Consider the following 20,151-nt stretch of genomic DNA (forward strand, 5'->3'; position numbering starts at 1 on the left):
ACTAATTGTACTTAATGATCAAACCCAACGAAACAAAAATTTCTTTTCTTGTACTCTCAATTAATTTGTTCGAGTCTTCTTATCGTAATAAAGCAGAATATAAATGTTGTACAAATCGTTATCCAAAACTCAACCAAAAAGATGCTTTAATACTTTAAAATTTACTTATTTGTAGCAGCTTTCCGCATAGTTTAAAAAAAAAGTGTTAAACTCTGGTTACTTATGTTAAGCTACTTTGCATATCTTCTCTGCATTATCTTCTCTTCTCCAAAAGGTTGATTTAAAACTCAAATTCATTTGCGTAAATGAAAAAAAATGAAATGAAAAGACGGGCATGGTTCGATGGTTGAACCGACCAAGAATATATATTCTTTGTTTGCTTGCAAATGTCTCATTAAATATGTAGACATATTTTAAAGACTTTTATAGTGCACCACAATTACGGAAATCATAGCTATAATCAAATTTAGTAAATTAAATACAAAAAAAGAAATGTTTCATTATTGTTATTCATAAAAAGGTTTATGCGCATGTTTTTTGGTTGGACTCATATTAGGCGTGGTCAAAGCTTGAAACAAAATTGCACTCTAAATTAGATTTTTTATTATAGGCTTGTTAAATTCAGCCTGGATAGGCTGAATTGTTCAAAAGTGTGGGAGTGATCGTTTTGCCATGCCCACTCTAACCGCCCAAAACTGCCACGCCCAAATTTTGTAAAATTTTTCGAAATTTTTACATAATCTTGTTAGTCTTGTAAGTTTCCATCGGTTTGCCAAAAAACTAACTTTAGCCACACCCACTCTAACGCCCCAAAGCTACCATTTTTTTCTCATTTTATTTCCCAATATCGATATCCCAGAAAAATGATGAAATTTCTGCTTTGCATTCTATCTATCTGAGTAACGGGTACCTGAAAGTCGGGGAACTCGATTATAGCATTCTCTCTTATTTTTGTTTAAAATTTGCGTGTCCCTTGTTCATTGAGAAAGATGTACATATGTACATACTTGTGTCCTCTTCAATTTGCAGTAATTTTCTATGCTCATCCTTCAACAGTAATTGAAAAGCTTTATCTCAGCGATCTTCTATAAAAACATACGAACTCCAATAGAAAATGCTTTTTAGTCTCACTCACCTCACGCAATTCACATAGTAATCTTAACTTAATACATACATATATATTACTGTACAGTCGTGGGAATTGGCAACTTCATAATTAGCGTCGAATTCACAGCCGTGAAGACGTCTGTCAAAACCGGCTAGCATGCGGCTGACGCATTTGTCCCAAACACTTGTTTAAAACACCAGCAGCTGCAAGGAAGCCGACGCCAATTTAGGGGTTGTTTCCCTACGTCGTAGTCAGTTGGTTCTCTTAGCCATTTGTCTCTTTGCCGTTGGCTGACGACTTGCCGCCTTCAAGTTTGTTTCAGTTTCAATTTGACCGTCGAATGCAGAGAACGTCGGTACACCGCTCTTGCTATTGCTATCGGCCAGCTAAAACAAAAACGACCTGAAGCCATAAAAACGCGTGTGAATGAGAGGCCAACGAAATATCCATAGCATAAGTGAACAGTGAGCCAGTGAGCGCTTTAAATAGAAAACGCGAAATAGTCAACTCGATGGAACGCAAGTGTAGGAAATAAATCGCCGTCTAGATTATTATAGCAAAATTGCCAAAATAACCACTTGTGAGCCAAAGTGACACAATGTGAAGAGCAAACGAAAATATAAAAATAAATTAAAAAACAAATAAATAAATGCAATAGGGTTAACTTAAACATCACAGGGGAAGGATTATCAAAGGCCCTGATCCAAAATAAAACGGTATAACCTAAATATCATAATCATGCATACCATAATACAAACTACTAGGTTATGTGCTTGCAACAAGTAGTAAGCGCCCAAAAAAAATGTAATAATTTGTCCGAGAAATAATATTGGAAAGCACTTTTAAATGAGCAAGCGCTCAAATATTGGTTGCAAAAATATATAAAATCTTTTATACCTATATGTATATTTATATATAAGAGTGGATATACGCGAACTTTTGTGCACACATATAGAAATTTTCGTACATTGAGTGTACGCGCACAAATACATACATATTTACACATGTGTGTGTGCATACATACATCTATACAGCAGTGCCGGCAGAAAAGAGTCGGGCTAAAAGAAATTATATCACTGCCCGAATCCGTTTTTAGAAATAGTTTGCAATGAATTTTCGTTGCTTTATATTGTCGATGTATAAATGCACATATATCTTTACGTATATATTAAACAACATACATATGTACATATGGAAGAAGCCAGCTAATATAAAAGCGCACACATGGCGTTTAAGTAAAAGAGACTAAAACTATATTTTTAAAACTCATGGGCTAATAAGGTTAGCAGTGTTTCTTAAACCTTAACAAGGACATTGATTTTTTACTTATTATCAAGCCGAGCAACGATTTTAATACTTTGAAGCCTATTAGATTAAAATTTAATATTTAAACGAAACAATTATTTAAAAACAAAATTTAAAACAATCGGTTACCTAACAGAATACAAATTTTTTAAGGATAGGCTTAATGTGTCAATAAATTCTTACTGTTATCCGAATGAACAGAGGGAAATTCAATACAAACTTTTGGTGAAATACGAAAGTACGTTGTGCTTTTAGGACGGCCTATTTACCAAAACATATGACTTGCCATTGGTTAAAGTCACATTCTTCCCTTAAATGGCTTATCTATCACTTCAATACTACATTTGTTAAACCGGTTAATCGTAGAGTAAAAGATTCTACTAGATTCGTTGAGATGCATGTAACAAGCAGATGGAAGTCTTTTCGACCCTCCAAATGATATATATTCTTGATCAGTATCACTAACCAAATGGACCTAGTTAAGTCAGTACCTAGAAGATAAGAACTGATATAAAGCATGCAGATTCTAGAGACGGATGAAATTGTTTGTTTGGGAGGCTTGCGACGCTGCGCAAGTTTCCGTCTAATTGTTACCACGCCCACTCTAACGACCAAAGCCGACCAAAACTGTAACGCCCAAACTTTTGATAATGTTTTAATATTTTTCCATTTTTGTATACGTTTTATAAATTTCCAACGATATGCCAACAAAATTTTGCCAGGCCCACTCTAACGCCTACAAACCACCCAAAACTGCCACGCCCACACTTTTGAACAATTTTTATTTCATTATTTTTTTTCACATTTTCTATCACTATTGCAAACAAACTTTAAATTTTTCGTTCAAGCTGCGAGTTGAATTACGGGTATCTGTTAGTTGGGTCTATTGTCTTTGTCAAATTTGATCGATATTGCACATATCCTGTTCCACCCATAATAATGGCGTTCTCTTTTTGAATTATTCGTATAGCAGCTAAATGAGATAGTGTTTCGATCCGACCCTTTTCGATTTATATACTATCTGCCAAAGAAAAAAAGGTTTATGGATATCGATACTATTTATCATAGCAAATATACGTGACCAAAATGTTGTGGCTAATCAATAGCAAGACAAAAAGAAAACACAACAACAACTTTTTAAAATCTTTCGACGTGGCAGTGGTGGGCGTTAGAGCTTTCTAGCTTTTATAATTCCTGAAATCTCGACGTTCATACGGACGGACAGGCAGGTGGACGCACAGACGGATGGACATTGTCAGAACCACTCGGCTAATGGACCTTGATTTAGAATAATTGTACTAAATATAAGCCGAAATTTTTCCGTTTGCCTGTTATATACATATACTTTTCAACCTCCTCTAGGGTAGTGTATAGCTGAAACGCCATAATCAAGTCTCTCGACTATTAGATGCCTTCCCTTAGCAAAAGAGAATGCGAAATAGATTGATATATTCTAGTTGGAAAGGAACTGTCCTAGACTGGACAGGTGCACAGCAGCGGTTGCATTTATTGCTTTCGACTTTAAATACAAACTTCTGAAGTAAGGGGTTATTCGGACAATTTGAGTATATGATGATTTAAACAGCTCAAAGAAAGCTGGGTTCGGAAAAATCGAATTTTTGAAATTTAAAAGCTGGAATCGTTTGCCCATGTTTGCCCACCAATTAGTTTTTTTTGCCCACGTCCAGTTTTTGAGATATGAATTTTCGAAAAAACTGTTCTTTGTAAGAAACTTTGCTTTTGGCGCCACAACTTATAGTTATTACATACATATACAACTTTAGTTTTAATAGGTGAAAAATCGAAAAAACCATTATTAAGGGGTGGGCAATCAAAATTATTTATTTTTAAGGGTGGGTAAACGAAAAAAAAACAAATTTTAAAGGGTGGGTAAACGAAATAATTTATTTTTAAAGGGTGGGTAAACGTTAAAAACTGATTTTAAAGGATGGGCAATCGAAATTATTTAGTCTTAAGAGTGGGCAAACGTTAAAAACAAATTTTAAATGGTGGGCAAGCGAAATAATTTATTTTTAAAGTGTGGACAAACGTTTTTATTGCAAATTTTTATTTTAAAGAGGTGGGCTAACGAAATTGGTTATATTTTAAGTGTTGGCAATCGAAAAAAATTTAAAAATTAAAAAAAAATTTTTGAAAAAAGTGAAATTTTTGATTTTCGAATATTTTTGCACTTTTGGAAAATTCATATTTCAAAAACTGGACGTGGGCAAAAAATACTAATTGGTGGGCAAACATGGGCAGAAAATGGACAAACGATTCCAGCTTTTAAATTTCAAAAATTCGATTTTTCCGAACCCAGCTTCTTTGAGCTGATTTAAACATGTTTACTTCCATGTCTCTATAGGGGTTTGTATTTTGTGGCGTCACATACAATAGATCGAATAATTATCAAAAGTATGAGAGTTGCAATCCTCTCAGTAAATCTTGCGCTTTGTAATTGTCACTAAAATCTGTTCGCTTAGTCTAAACTTTATAGTTCATATAAAGTTCCCGATATCTCGAAGTTCCTACGGACACACAATAACATTTATGCTATCTTGTTTACTTACTACAATATTTATGTATCTATCTAACCAGTCGTGGTACTCTACTATATCGATATTTTTTTTCTTATATAAGCAAATGTAACGTACCAAAAACTACTACTAACACTATTTCTTCTTCCTTTTTTTTCAGAATTAAAAAAAAAACGATTGTTTATTATTTATGGTAAAATAATACACCGTAGTAATTTTTCAAGAACAGTCAAATTTGGAAAGAATGAAATATATAAAGAAATTATGACTGACAACGGTTTTGAATTAAAGTGAAAAGTGATATTGATGCACTAAAGCAGCACTCGGAAAACATCAACGAGGCAACATACAAAATTAAAGTTTTAAAAATTCTTAAAAGAAAATTTTGCGGTAAAGTGACTTAACAATTAACGGTATGGGAAACATGGCGCTGAGGCAATCAGCAAAGGATGTTGCCAAGTCGAATTGCGTCGCAGTGAGAAGTTCAATATCCCTATCGCTGGTACTGGTGCTTTGCTTAGCGCTAGTTGATAGCTCCACTGCACAAGTTGGTAAGTCTTTAAAAGTATTAATACCGAAACACCAATCATATGATCCTAGGAAAAAATTTAAAAACTTTTCAAAAGTATGGGGGTCACCTATTTGGTCCTTTTGTAGTTGTTAGGACGGCGTGGCCAAATTGTTTTTGGTTTACCGATAGAAATTGGCAAGGCAAATAATAAAGCGAAGAGAAGTTTAAACATTTTTCAAATGTGTGAGCGGTTTTTTGTTTGACAAATGATATCAAAACATTTTTCAAAATTGTGGGCGTGGCAGATTTAGGCGCTTTGTGGGCGTTGCTCTGCGCTAATGTCTCTAGAACCTGTATGCTTAATCTTTCTAGCTTCAATAGTTTCTGAGAACTCTGCGCTCATACGAACGGGCATGGTCAGTTTGACTCGGCTATTGATCTTGATCAAGAATATATATAATTTATATAGTCGGTAACGCTTCTGTCTGTTACATGCTTTTCAACGAATCTGGTATACCCTTTTACTTTACGAGTAACGGGTATAAAAATACCACCTCCATTACATTACATTATTTTCAGTTTCTCTTCACTGCTTTCCTTCGCATTCATGGGAAGCGCATCTGCGGAATGCTTACAACATTTGAATATAAAATTTTCCCACATTTGAGAAGACGCTCACTCTAGAACACCATGGTTGGTTGCATGAGAAAAGGAATTTTTCGAAAGTCGCAACTTAACTATGGGAAGTATTTTTCCACGCGATATGCAATCGTTTAGGAACCTTAAAAAAGGCAAAAGAAGAAATCTTGATGCGATTGTTAAAACGGAAAAAACGGATCGAATGTTATTACTACAACGAAAAATTAGGATTTTGGGGCGCTGTTCATAAAAAAAATTTTTTGTTCATTTGTTTGCTTAAAAAGCACCGGGGTAATTTTTGTCGTGGCAGCTTAAATAGAGGTATTCTGATATTATTAACCGCGACTTAAGGTCGCGTGCTATATTCTATCTTTTTTTGAGCAGTCGATTGAGTCATGTCAATCTATCCAATCAATCTGTTAACGTCGATGAATAAAATAAAACAAGAAAGCAAGCTAGAGTCGACAAAAACTTACATATGCACCTTTGCAATTATAACATTTAGTCAAAATAGGTAAATATATTGGAATTAATTTGCCCACTGTTCCTATGAGATCATATCATAGCATCAAATACATAGTATTTTCTCAAATTTAAAACAACATTTTTGAACTTTATTAGCCAGTTTCGAAATTCCAAAAAAATGTGGAAGATTCTCCCTCTTACTCTCACTAGCTGAGGTATCTAACTGTCCGATAATCGAAGAACTCGACTAGGGCGTTCTCTTTTGCTAGTTTTCTAGATAAAAGGTGTTTTGGTTTGAAATATAATCCATGTGGATTTTAAAATTTTAATTTCCGTTTAATCCCGGTAACATTATAGGAAATGGCGGGAAAACCACTGGATTTAGATTACATTTAAGGTTGGGATTACATCTTCGCTGGGGATGAATATTTTTTGTTAACTATTATTCGCCAGGTAACATCCACGCTCGGCTAGATGCGTTGGCCTGTAAAATAATGTTTGCATTTTATGTTGGCCCTATTAATTTGGTCCTCGACATTTTAAAATGATTAGGATCACCAGTTACGCACACATTCTTGAAAAATGTGTTTATATTTTTTCACATTTAAATCTTTTCTACAACTCTTGAAAAATTGTATCTATTATCTATCTATCTTTTTCTATAAACAATTTTTGCCACGTCCATTCTAACGCCCGTAAGCCGCCAAACCGGTCACGCCCACACTTTTGAACAATTTTTAATATTCACACTAGCTGAGTAACGGGTATCTGATAGTCGGGAAGCTAGACTATAGCATTCTCTCTTGTTTTTCGGTGGTTTGTTGGCGTTACACTGGTCGTAGCAGAAAGTTTTTTGGAAAATCGATAAAAATTTATGAGAATAATATAAAAGTGAAAAAATATCAAAACATTTTGAAAACGTGTGGGCGTGGCAGTTTCCTGGCCCTTAGAGTGAATCAACAAACTTGCGCTGGGCGGACGGACGGACGGAAAGACGGACATGGATCGTCTCCGCAGTTGATCCTGATCAAGAATATATGCTCTTTATATAGTCGGAAACGCTTTATTCTAGTATATTCTTTTTATTCCACGAATAACGAGTATAGAAAGTAACAAAAGAACAGAATCGCATAGGGTCAATATTTTCATAAATATTATACTCTTTATTTAAGTAACTTATACCTTTTGAACATTTTTTCATATTTTATTCCCCAATATCTATCGATATACAGGAAGAAATTTTAAATTTTGCGTTCGCATTCACACTAGCTGAGTAACGCGTATCTGATAGTCGGGGAACTAGAATATAGCATTCTATCTTGTTTTGGATTTACGTTTTGCGTGCTGATCTAATGTCGATGGCGTTCTATGGTTTTTTTTCAAATTTCCACTGCGCTGCCAATATTAATATAATTGTTGGTGGTAGTTGTGCTCATGGCCAAGCGTGGCCTGTACCAACTCCGGAATTCTGCCAAGAGGTTGGGCGCCGGAACAGTTTTCGCCTTGAAATTCTCTTTGATGGTGCTTAAAATGACCGATTTCTTTCGAGGTGCCCTCAGTGGCCTTGCCAATATGGCGCTTTTCACCTTTCGCACTCCAAGGCCCTCTGCTATCAAGAAAATCTGATCAGCCTAACCGAGCCTAAAGCCCTCCCAACCAACAACATACCCCCTGCGCGATATTCAAAACCACCAACTTGACACTCAATTTTCTAGACACTGCCTTTAAATTTCTTTATATCTATGTGTCTGCCTGTAGCCAGGGTACCACCTTATAATCCTTTGGTGGACGCCAGGGATTCCACTACTCCGCCATTCTGGTCAACAGGGGCGCGAACTATGGCCACTCAATCCAATCTCTCTCCCGACACCGCCGCCGATTTTTCTGCCCGCAGCATGTTGCTGAAACATATGTTGCGGACTTATGTCCCGGACTTATCGCTACGTTACAATCCGTGTTGCTAGCAATTAATTTCCAAATACTTTGATGGTACTAACGCCCTTACAAATCTCCCCTACCGAAATCAGCGTGGGGAACGCGAGAGAACCAGGACTGATACCGCGATTAGCCAGTTATTTCCGTATGACCTTGGCGTGGCATTTGCCCAGAAATTTGCCCTAAGTCGTAGTAGGCGAGCCATCAAAAATCTGGGACCAAACTTGGCACTGTAGGCTTCTGCAAACTTACTTTGCTTGAAATTTCTGCGAAATACTCTTTGGCCTTCAACAAAGCTTGCCACTGTAGTACGAAGAATATATTTTCGCTCGTTTTTCTCATACTGTTGCTACATGACTACCTGGGCTCGACTGCGCACTATTTCAGCGAGTCCTTTTGGTCTAGGTTCATTGAATAATCTTCTATAAGATCCTCTTTCCGCAGCAGGGAGTATGTAGCTCCAGAGGTTATCATATGCTGAACAAAGGCCATATAATATATATAACATATATGCGACAGGTATTTGTCCGCGAGCTCAAATCGGTCTGAGACATTAACCATTTGAACGAAGCGTGGTCCGTGGTCCGTCCATGACCCTCAACGTATGCCATGAATTTTTCAAGAACACAATAGCTGTTAAACATTCTTGCTCACTTACTGAGTAATTTTGTTGTGCCTTAATGAGGTTTTTTTTTTTTTGACCAAAAGGCGATAGGACATATATGTCCTTGCTCAGGCAACTGAACTATGACCCCTCTAACACCAGTTTTGCTGGCATCAAAGTGTATGATAAAATGTTTCGAAAAATCTCCACTTTTGAGAACAGGAGCTTTGCTTAATTATACCCTTTACTCGTAAAATAAAAGGGTATACTAAATTCGTTGAAAACCATGTAACAGGCAGAAGCGTTTCTGACTAGAAATCGAACTAGCCATGACCGTCTGCCCGTATGAACATCTCGATTTTAGGACCTATAAAAGTTATAAGGTTGAGACTAAGCATACAGATTCTAGAGACATAGACATGACCCATGTTGCCACGCCCAATCTTACGCCCTAAAACCGCACAATACTGCCTCTTTTGAACAATTTGTGAATGTTTTTTCATGATTTTATTAGTTTTGTAAATTTCTATCGATTTGCAAAAAAAAACTTTTGAATTTTTCTTCGTTTTATTGTTTGTCTTGCAAAATTTTGTCGGTTTACCAAAAACACTGTGGCGCAGCTCCATTGACCTACAAAACGCCCAAAACGGTCACGCCCAAACTTTTTAAAAATCTTCAAATATTTTCTCATATTATTTCCCAATACCGATATCCCAGAAAAATGATAAAATTTCGCGTTCGCATTTACACTAGCTTAGTAACGGGTATCTGATAGTCGGAAAACTCGACTATAGCAATCTCCCTTGACTTGTCTTCTATTTTTAAAACCGCTTCGACACCGTTTATAAATGTAAACAAATCAATAGGCAGACAAAATGAATGTCCGTACCTTATGGCTTTAATTTATTTAATGAGACTCCCTTACAGCATTTTCATTATCTGGGGATCTAATAAGCATGAGCTCGAAATAGATCCTTTCAAATATCGTAATCTTATAATAATATAATATATAATATAATAAAATAAACTACATATATCTTGTTAAATAAATATAAACCATAAATGGGACTCAAATAATATGGAGATTAAAGTGAACCCTAATCATATTTACCTTCTGATATTGTAAAACCAATTACATAGACTGCTGCTTTAGAGATGCGTATTATTTTGTAAATTTGTTATTTTGTCGCTCATCTTGTGTGGTGTTTTATGTAAAAACAAGTGTTTCTTATGAACGCATGTCTATGTCAAAGATATAATATTGTTGTTGTATTTTTTTAGATACCACCATTAGTCAGCAAGAAAGTCAATCAGTTGTTCTACCCTGCCCCGTCGATGCAGAAAAGTGCGGAAAACTCCACTCACTAAATTGGTTTAAGGGCGATGATCGCATTGCTGCAATGCTTCTTGGAGATAGTAATGTCACAAGTGTTAATAAAGAGTTCGACGAAAGGTATGTAAACGTATTAAAAACAACGGTAGATCTATGTTAATCTTTTTTTATCTCTTTAGGGTAACTGTGGAGCAAAACCCATACAGACTAGTAATTAAGGACTTAAAAATAGCTGATGAAGATATTTATCTTTGTGATACTACATTTTTTATACCAGAAGAAACTTGTGATAACTTTAATGGATATCGAATAGAATTGAGAGTCTTAGGTAAACAAATCAAATAAACTATATATGTATTACGTTTGTTATCATTATAACCAAACTGCATGGCAAATGAGCTTTATGATAATTTTAATTTTGTGTGTACATGTATATATTGATTGAGATACTTTGCAGTACTACCTTACGACATTGAATCGAATTATTTCAGCCGAAAGAATCTTCAATGTTGCTTAACCACATGTGATGCTTAAATAAATAGACATGTCCTACGAATCATCTCATCCCATTTTCAAACAGAGAGAGATCGTTTCAGAGAGTGATAGTCGGTGAGAGCAGTATGCTCTGCCCGCGTAGAGGACCAATGCACAATGAAGAACTTGACCTTCTTGGCATAAATCAATATCGCATAAACTAAAATGTAATCTACATATTTAAACGTTAAAACGAAGTCATTTCCATATACCTTTTCACAATCAGGATCATCTGACAAATTAGTGACTTCAAGAATGCGCCTGCTTAAATTCAGAGATGAAAATAATGGGTTCAGAAGTTTCCAATCCAACAATCACATCTGTAATGTGGAAATTCGATATAGTTATGTCTTATGTCTGGATTCTGCACCCTCTTTTTTTGGAGTGAATCAGAATCTTATAAATGGTCGCTGTCATTGGAAGCCAGGGAAGCTTGTCGCTAATTAGTTGCCCGGTTTTATGGCACAGCTTGATACTTATCCAGGTCTATTGGCATGTTTATAGGATTTGGATATCAACGCCAGTCATAAAGACGTGGAAGTTGTTGAACGCTTCGCAAGCAGTATTTCCAAAATTTGTGCCACCGAATCCTTCTTGTTTTGACTTGTCAACCCTAAGCGAAAGCTCTTTGTGATAATAATTACTGAATGACCTTTTACACCCGTTGCTCGTAGATTAAAAAGGTATACGATATTCGTTGAAACTCATGTAGCCGGCAGAAAGAAGCGTTTCCGACCATGGAAGTTACATATTCTTGATCAGGATCAATAACCGAGTTGATCTGGCCCTGTCCGTCTGTCCATCCGTATAAACGTCGAGATCTCATGAACTATAAAAGCTTGAAGGTTGAGATTAAGAACTCAGATGCTAGAAACATGGACGCAGCGCCTATGCCAATTTTCCACGCCCACTCTAACGCCCACTAAGATCCCAAAAGTGATACGACCTCACTTTTGAAAAATGTTCGATTTCGGGAAATTCGACTATAGCATTCTCTCTTGTTTCTCTCTGTAACCGCGGTGTTATAGACGGGACTCCCCATTTTTTCACCGATTTGATATCCAGCATGTAGTAAAAATGTACAAAATTATATCCAGCAATGTAGTGGACTTACACAATCTTTCGAAGTAAATTCAAACTAAATTGCCTTCCGTCCATGTCGGGTATTTTGTTGAAAACATATCCAGCTTTCTGTTGCATGTTTTCTATTTATGCAACATATTGACATGAAATGAATTGGAAAATTTCATTCAGTTTTTCACGAGAAATTGCGGGCGCCACATTTCTACCTAAAAATTGAATAATAGCGAAAAGTTGATAAAAAGTCGTTCCGAATAGGTAATTAACCACTACAACAATATGGACTAATACACAGATGTCAACAAATTTTAAAAACTCTATTTAAAATTGAAATATGATTTTGAAAGTTGGACGAGGACATCCCTAGCTAAGTTCACAAATTGTTAAATTGTTTTGGCCTTTTGGTGGAACAGATATGCATTTAAGTAGGCACTTTGCAGTTGTTTTTTAACATTTGAATGTTTATTTAACATTTCAGTTACATAACATTAAGCTTTGGCTTATTAAAACCACATCATAGCCCAAAGAAAACAAAACAGGTCGGATTCCCCACAGTGTAATGCGAGACAATTTCTAGGAGTCAAAACCTGTGAAACTGCGAAGTAGCTTAAGTTTAGTTAGTTTTCTGTCTGTTAACTTACTTTACTTGCTTAATACTCACCTGCATGTAAAAATAGTTTAATTTTCTGGGAGTTCGGATTATGAAACATTCTTTACTGAAAAGAAATCTAACAACGAAAAAACTATCGAATTATACTTGAAAGTTTTGTTTTTTACTTCGCGTAATATTCTTTAAGTTGCTTGTCCTATAAAGTGTAATGTGCATATAAAACTAGACTGGTTCTTGTTTTAAATATATCCTAGTCTGAGAAGTGACCAAATTCCACACAGCTGATGCAATTATCAAAGAATAGAATATATTCACTTTAAAGCTTATTTTTCCCACATTTCCTTTAGCTGTGTAAGGGGTTGCTTTTAAAGCATATGTATAGAGGTAGAAACAGCACCTTTAAGTACTCAGGTGCTATTCTTAGCAGTATACGCTTTTCCATTTACCTTTGATTGCTAGAAGAAGATATGTCTTGGCACTTATATTGAGTAAACTTTTTTTCTTTTGTGATTTCTGCTTAAACAAAAACTGGATTTCTTTCTTTTCGGCTAGTAGTTGAAAATCTACCTTTACATTTCTATATTTTAACCATTCTCTTTCTCTTTCTCTCATTAAAAACAACACATGCGACCAATTTCATAATCATTTAATATATACACACTTCTTTTAACAAACGAAAACTATAAAAAAAAACCCACCGTCGACATGGAAAATTATAATAAAAATAACCCTCTACTGCAATAATAAAAAACATGTTTCCTTGCCCGGCGTTATAATTGATTAAATACTATTTTATTTGCAAAATCCCCTAATCCTTAATTCCGCCTAAATATGTTGTATTTATTAATATTTTATTAATATATCTGCGTGATAAAAATATAGAAAACATTGGTAAAAATAATAATTAAATACTTAAATATATATAATGTGTTTTAGCTACTGTAGCTAAGACGGAAAAGCTCCCATTAAAAGTTCGTTAGAATTAATATATATTTTTGGTTCGGTTTTTAGAATTTTTTATGTTTTTTGTTTTTAAAAATAAATATTCAGAAGTGAAACGAATAATTTTGAATCACAGTTTGCATTTATTTATATTTAAGTTAAAGGATAGTTTTATTTTATACACGATTTATTTAAAATCACATTTAAACATGTTTATCCATTTAAAATTTTACCGTACTCACACACAAACATCACAAAAACGGCACCAATTTTAATATGTTGGATAATAAACTCACGCATTCAGTGCCACCCACTGAGGTTGTTATCCTGGATGCAAAAGGAGATCGAATCAAGAACGGCAGTGTAGTGGGGCCCATGCAGGAACGCCAGTCCCTCAAAGCTACATGTACTGTAAGGAACACCCGACCTCAACCTGAAGTGAGCTGGTTTCGCGGAACAAAGCGTTTGACAACTTGTAAGTATTATATTAATGTACCATAATGAAAATTAGTAGAGAAGTTTACAATACAAATATGACTACGATACAAGGCAAGAGGCAAGGATTCCTTTCTGTCCGAATTGAAAACTAAAATGGTTGGAAACATAAAAAAGGTGTGTGAATCCATGAAACAAAAATTGTCAAAAAATTGAGCTATTCGATAAAGTTAAATGCTACGTTAAATGGAATTTATATGTTTGGAAAGGTTGAAATTAACAGTAATTGCTCATCCCCTCTGGGGGGATGTTCTTGTTTCTTCTGAAACAGGATCGCTAGCCTAGGTAATTAAGAAATATTCGTCTAACAATTACTGTCGACTGCCGAAGTAGGCAAGCTATTTTACACTTCATAAACTTAAAACTATCTTGTTATGCTTCTTTTTGATTTATTTAGACTCCCCCACTCATGACTTAGTCGATGGTCTTTATACGTCAACACTGGAGTTGGATTGGACATTGTCTCGCGAAGATCTTGCTCAGGATATTGAGTGTCGTGTGAAATCTGCAGCAATACAAAATGTTACTGTAACTAAGTTTAGCGTGGATCTACAAGGTACTTTAATAATGCCTACAAATTCCACCCGAGTCCAACGATTACTGTTGTATGCCTAAGTAATATGCGGATTCTTGGAATACGGAATAAGAATCAAATTTTGTTTATATTGTAAACATAATTTGTTTTTTATTTATTCAACAGTTCGCCCAACTAGCATTGACATTAATGGCGTAAAACATCACACAGTACAAGGCAGCAAAGTGGTTTTAACATGTGACGTAAGTTTTGAAAAGTAATGAGAACGTATAAAGGGTATTATAAAGGCAAAAATGATCAGAGGAATGGATCAAAATTCTGTAAAAAAAATTCAGAACAATCGAATGGTGGTTTGGCAGTGCCGTCATTCACCTTAGTCTATTCAAAATTAAGCTCATAATAAAAATACGCTCTTTAGTTATAATACCGATACATTAAAATAAAATGTATTCAAATGCCTCGTGAAAGCTCTTATAGATTCGTAAAACTAGATCTTAATACAGACGGATCAATGAAAGGAAAGCAAACAGAAATGCTGTTTTCCATAACAACAGGCATATTTTCAAATTTCTATCAATTTCTCTCGAAAGTTTTGAGCAATAAAAGGAACCTCACCTAGACGGACGTCCTCTATCTCTGACTTGCTCTGATCTAATTCACACTCACATTAGCCGAGCACTAGGTATTGCAAAGTCCAAAATAAACTATTCACTTAGTTTTTTTTATCACCAATAAACAAATAAGTCCTGCGGTAGTTTTTATGAATTTGGTGTTACCTGTAAACGACTTTAAAGCACAGATCAATGAGGCACGAGTAATTGAAATTAAAGGGTTTACAGGATTCGTTGAAAAGAATTTAACCGCAACGATTCCAACTGTATATCTCTATTTGGTCATGTCCTTCTGTTCGTATGAAAGCCTTAATATCAGGAACTATATATTCTAACAATTTCAAATAAACCTTTGAAACGCCTCTTCTAACGCCCACAAATCACCCTATTGAATAATTTTTGCTAATTTTTTTTCCCATATTTCTACCGAAATGGGTATCTCGACTACAGCGTTCTTTTCTTTTTATCTATGTTTTATTTAAAGAACATCAAGAGTAATTTTGTAAATAACGTAAAACACTTTTAACTTTTTATAGATTCACGGCGCTCGACCGGCAGTAAATCTTACTTGGTATAATACAACCACCATAATAAGCTCTGGCGAAAATGAAATAACTGAAGTTCGGTCTAAATCGGTAAAAATTATGTTGTAAAATCGACATAGATAGTTTATTAGCAATGTTTTTTTCATAGCTCGAAAAAAGCGATGGCACCTTTCACACTCAATCCGAACTAATTTTTAATGCCACTCGGTTTGAAAATGATCGCGTATTTCGCTGTGAAGCTGAAAATATTGTTCTGCAAATTAATCGCGAAAAACCAATTTCATCAGCGCTCACGTTGGAAGTCCTATGTAAGTATACAACATTAAAATGTATAATTAATATGCTATTTATAAGATATATGTGTAAATATGTATTTATTGAAACTATCACGCCTATACTGGATCCTTGGATTAATTTGTACATTATTTGAACTTAACATAATATTCTTTTCTTCTACAACAGATCCCCCCGTAGTCAAAGTCAGTCCATCTGCTATAACTGCCAATACAAGTGAAATAGTTCTTCTTAATTGTGAATACTTTGCGAACCCAGCTTCTCTGACTCAAGTTGAATGGTAAGTAAGCTCCGTCTGTATAAGCGGAGAGATCATGAATTCCAAGAGAGCTAGCAGATTGTAACTTAGTACCTAAGGTTCATAGTAAACTCATTTACAATGTAATTTTAAAAGTTCATTGTCATCGGCAATCATTTCAACTTGAATATCACCTATCTATATCTTAAGTCGTTTTAAAGCCTTGCAGAGGGTAGAATTTATATATACTATATACACTATATATAATTGCGGTTTTAAATGATGTTAAATTAATCAGAATATTCCGAATATTCATTTTAAATATGTTCTTGATCATAAAGTGTTATTAATACTGAAAGGGTATATATACTTTAACTTGCCGAACCAAGCTTACTTTCTTATTTTATTTAATATATTTCAAGCTGCTTTTTACTTTCTTTTTACTTGACATGTAATTTAATCCAAAAAAAAAAAAAAAAATACAAATAATCTTTTTAAACTTCAGGTATCGCAATGATATTTTAGTGAATGTCAATGACACGACTCATTATAAAGGTGGTAATTCGGAGAATGTGGCTCTTGTTATAAAATCTACTGAAAAAGAGGACATTGGAAATTATTCATGTCAATTGTCAAATAATATTGGCAAAGGAACTTCTGATCAAAAAATAAATCTTGACGTGCAGTGTAAGATAATCTACAAATGTGCCCAAATATTTTATAAGATTTTAACATGCTTAAAATCTTTATTTCAGATGCTCCAACTGTTGAAATTCTAATGATACCAGAGGGACCGGTAAAGGAAAGCGATGAATCAAATGTTACTCTTTTTTGCAACGTGTTGGATGCAAATCCGTCTGTTCTTACCAAAGTGAGGTGGTACGCCAACTCTACGCTCCTTAAGGAACTTCCAGACTGCGAAGAAACAAGAGTACGTATATAGGTTACGTGTTTGTACTGTTAAGTCCATTACAATAATTTCATCCAAATCGGATCACTATTGAGGTACAAATTCTTGTAGTCGGATACCATGTACCATAGTTACAATATCAATAATCATATTATATTTAATTTGTTTTTAAATTATGTATTCTGGTATGATTACAATTCATTTGATTTATATTACTTTAAAAGTAATATTATTTGGATTATTATTTGTAATTTTAGGAGGACCTGTGTCACATAGACCCCAGTAAACTCTTGTTGGAGAGCATTGGTCGTGGCTTCTTCTACAATTATTCCTGTGAGGGATTCAATGCTGCAGGCTGGGGTCCACGAAGCGAAGATAAAGAGCTGTTGGTTGGTTAAGCCCCTTTTAGCAAAGGCATTACAAATTAACGTGTTTCCTTTTAATTTTCGTTTCTTATAGGTACATTACGAGCCAGGTCCTGCGGCACTATCTCATTTCCCGTTAGTCGCCGTTAAGAAAAAGAGTGTGACATTCTCCTGTTCCGTAGATGATCCCGGATTTCCAGAATCAAATAGGTTTGTAGCGCAAAAGGCCAACCAGAATCACAAAATGAAAAATCCCCAACACGCTCCGCTTATGGATTTTCATACCGTCCAAGCAATGCAACCGCAGGAGGTCGACATTGCTTTTGAAGCAATGCTGCTGCATAAACACCAAAATCCTCTACCGTTCATTGATTCGATTCAAACATCAACAAGAACACCACAAGAAAGCGCATCTCATCCAGCACATAAAATCAAAGAGACTCATGCTTTAATTGATTTACATTTAAACCATTCCCTCTGTACATTGATCACGCTCACCACATACATGCCACAATCGCCAATATTAACTCTTTACACGGGGGTACAACAAAAAAAAGATGCCTCCGCTACATCCTACGCCCTTTATCGAAAAATGGGCAAATTTTCGTTTGTTGCTCAAATAGTTTCGAAACCCAACAGATTTCGTTGGCTACGCGGCGGTCGGGGTCCTCTGCAGGACATTGTGACGAAGGACTGGACGGTGGAGCCAGTGGGTCTCGATAGCCGGACAAATTATTCTTGCTACGCATACAATGAGGGAGGCAAAGGTGTGATGGCCACGGTAAACTTAGAGGTACACGCACCCCCGTTCTTCATCAAGAACTTGCCACCGTACACGGGCATTTTGCATTCTTCACCAAATGCAACTTTGACTTGTCGCATCGAATGCGTCCCGCGATGCGACATATCTTGGCAAAAGGATGGTGTGCCAATAGAAAGGAACGATAGCCGATATTTTATTAAAGAAAAATACATGGATGCCTCCCCCGCAACGGGAGATTTTGAAAGCATGCTATCAGTGTTGGTGAGTATGTTTTATATGTTAAACTTTGTTCTAGCGCTAAATAAATACGATATAAATATAAATTTCTCGACTAACATTTCAAATTTCCTTTAAATAATAACATAAATTTCAAAACGAGAAAGATCAAGTATATTAGCTAGCTCTAACGAGTCGATGCCTTTGAACCATTACAGTGACTATACATTTAAACAGAAGCTTATGTATATGACGGAGACTTATCCTTGTTGTATACTATTATTTTGTCTTTTGATTTGTGTAGTGAGTCTCCTTTTTCTTGCTTGCCTAGCGCGTGACAATCATGTTCCTCTTTACGCACCCGTCGCGACCTTCTGGCAACTCTACTCGGCCTTACAATCAAATACAACCCTGGCTCTCTTATCGATAAGTCTAAGTTATCCGTCGATAATGCGCCATTTTCAAAACAACTTCTCCTACCCGACATATGCAAAATTCCTATGGATGTTAGTAACAATATTTAATTAATGAGCTGGGACAACTGATTTTATTATTTTGATCAAATTAACACGGAAATTCTATTTGTAGGAATTTATTAAAAAACGCATACAATGTTTTATTAGGATAAGTTTAAACATAAAATGTATTGTGTGGTTTTTGCAAAGTTCTTTTATTTACTGTTATCTTCGCTTATTCATCATTCGGTTTTCCCCACACAATTACTCTTCTCTCACAAAAATCGGCTACCTATCAAGTATCGAGTACCTTGCTTGGCATTTTAAATGGTGAAGAAAGCCCGCATAGTTTAAATCCCACAACCTGAAAGCGGCATTATATACTCAGCAACGGTAGATGTTCTAAATGAACCCCTTACTTTTACGTATGCGTTCTATTTCGTACCGTCCATGATCCGTAACAGCAATTATCTTATAAGGTTCTAAGAACTTTCCCTTAAGTTTTAGTCCGAATTATTTAGTTGCTTTCTTTTTGAATCAATCTCGTTCTCATTTTAGCCCTGGATCCCTTTAATGTTCTGTCTGGCTATTTACCGCTCTTTATCAAGTCCTTCAATTTATTGCAATCGGTCATTCGCATATAATCTCCTAGAAATAAATTTAATATAATAAATATATATATTAAATATTACATTCGCAATAAATAATTATCAGAGTCAAGAATACAGATAATGGGATAATGTCAATTATATTCAGAACATAATACTCTGTAGGAGTTATAAAACTCATAGTTGGAACTACAATGATTTAAGATTAGGGGTAGTAGTTTCTAGTGAATCTGCTGGGAACAGAGAAGTTTAGCCGAGTTTAACCAAGTCGGGGCTATCAACATTACCACGAATAAGCTTACAAATAAAAACTGTTCCAAGCATCGTTCTACGGTTACCTAGGGAAGGTGAATTATTTAAAAGTTGTCTAAGTAAGTAGGTAATATAAGTTTTGCATCCCAAGTTAGGCGCTGCAAGTCAAACAGTAACAAGCCCAAAACTGCCAAGCCCAAACTTTTGGACAATATTTTGAATATTTGTCATATTTTTATAGCCACGTATTACTCCCGCAAA

The 20,151-nt window shown here is 35.3% G+C and overlaps 1 protein-coding gene across 6 annotated transcripts in view, besides 12 other annotated features; it reads left to right on the forward strand.

The window, feature by feature from the left end:
* The first annotated feature begins 669 nt into the window (after window positions 1-669).
* Window positions 670-947: a mobile genetic element.
* Window positions 948-1,429: 482 nt separating this feature from the next.
* Window positions 1,430-20,151, forward strand: part of nrm (neuromusculin) — a 41,929-nt gene continuing 23,207 nt past the window's right edge. For 5 of the 6 annotated variants that reach the window (NM_001275303.1, NM_001259962.2, NM_001259961.2 and 2 more), the window contains exons 1-15: window positions 1,430-1,824; window positions 5,111-5,501; window positions 10,386-10,557; window positions 10,617-10,765; window positions 13,908-14,078; window positions 14,496-14,654; window positions 14,799-14,875; window positions 15,781-15,879; window positions 15,938-16,097; window positions 16,252-16,363; window positions 16,827-17,008; window positions 17,077-17,252; window positions 17,489-17,620; window positions 17,691-17,806; window positions 18,236-18,620. In NM_001275303.1, coding sequence (NP_001262232.1) covers window positions 5,366-5,501; window positions 10,386-10,557; window positions 10,617-10,765; window positions 13,908-14,078; window positions 14,496-14,654; window positions 14,799-14,875; window positions 15,781-15,879; window positions 15,938-16,097; window positions 16,252-16,363; window positions 16,827-17,008; window positions 17,077-17,252; window positions 17,489-17,620; window positions 17,691-17,806; window positions 18,236-18,620 — 2,226 coding nt within the window. In that variant the 5' untranslated portion in view covers window positions 1,430-1,824; window positions 5,111-5,365. Of the gene's footprint in view, window positions 1,825-5,110; window positions 5,502-10,385; window positions 10,558-10,616; window positions 10,766-13,907; window positions 14,079-14,495; window positions 14,655-14,798; window positions 14,876-15,780; window positions 15,880-15,937; window positions 16,098-16,251; window positions 16,364-16,826; window positions 17,009-17,076; window positions 17,253-17,488; window positions 17,621-17,690; window positions 18,621-20,151 lie in introns of all 6 variants that reach the window. The other variant, NM_001259964.2, reaches the window with a different exon arrangement.
* Window positions 2,792-3,193: a mobile genetic element.
* Window positions 3,997-4,745: a mobile genetic element.
* Window positions 5,735-6,008: a mobile genetic element.
* Window positions 6,728-6,829: a mobile genetic element.
* Window positions 7,240-7,370: a mobile genetic element.
* Window positions 7,758-7,900: a mobile genetic element.
* Window positions 8,698-9,336: a mobile genetic element.
* Window positions 9,371-9,905: a mobile genetic element.
* Window positions 11,348-11,464: a mobile genetic element.
* Window positions 11,658-11,971: a mobile genetic element.
* Window positions 19,743-20,151: part of a mobile genetic element that runs on past the window's edge.

This window comes from Drosophila melanogaster, chromosome 3L (assembly GCF_000001215.4).
Source record: "Drosophila melanogaster chromosome 3L".
In the NCBI taxonomy this organism is placed as follows: Eukaryota; Metazoa; Arthropoda; class Insecta; order Diptera; family Drosophilidae; genus Drosophila; species Drosophila melanogaster.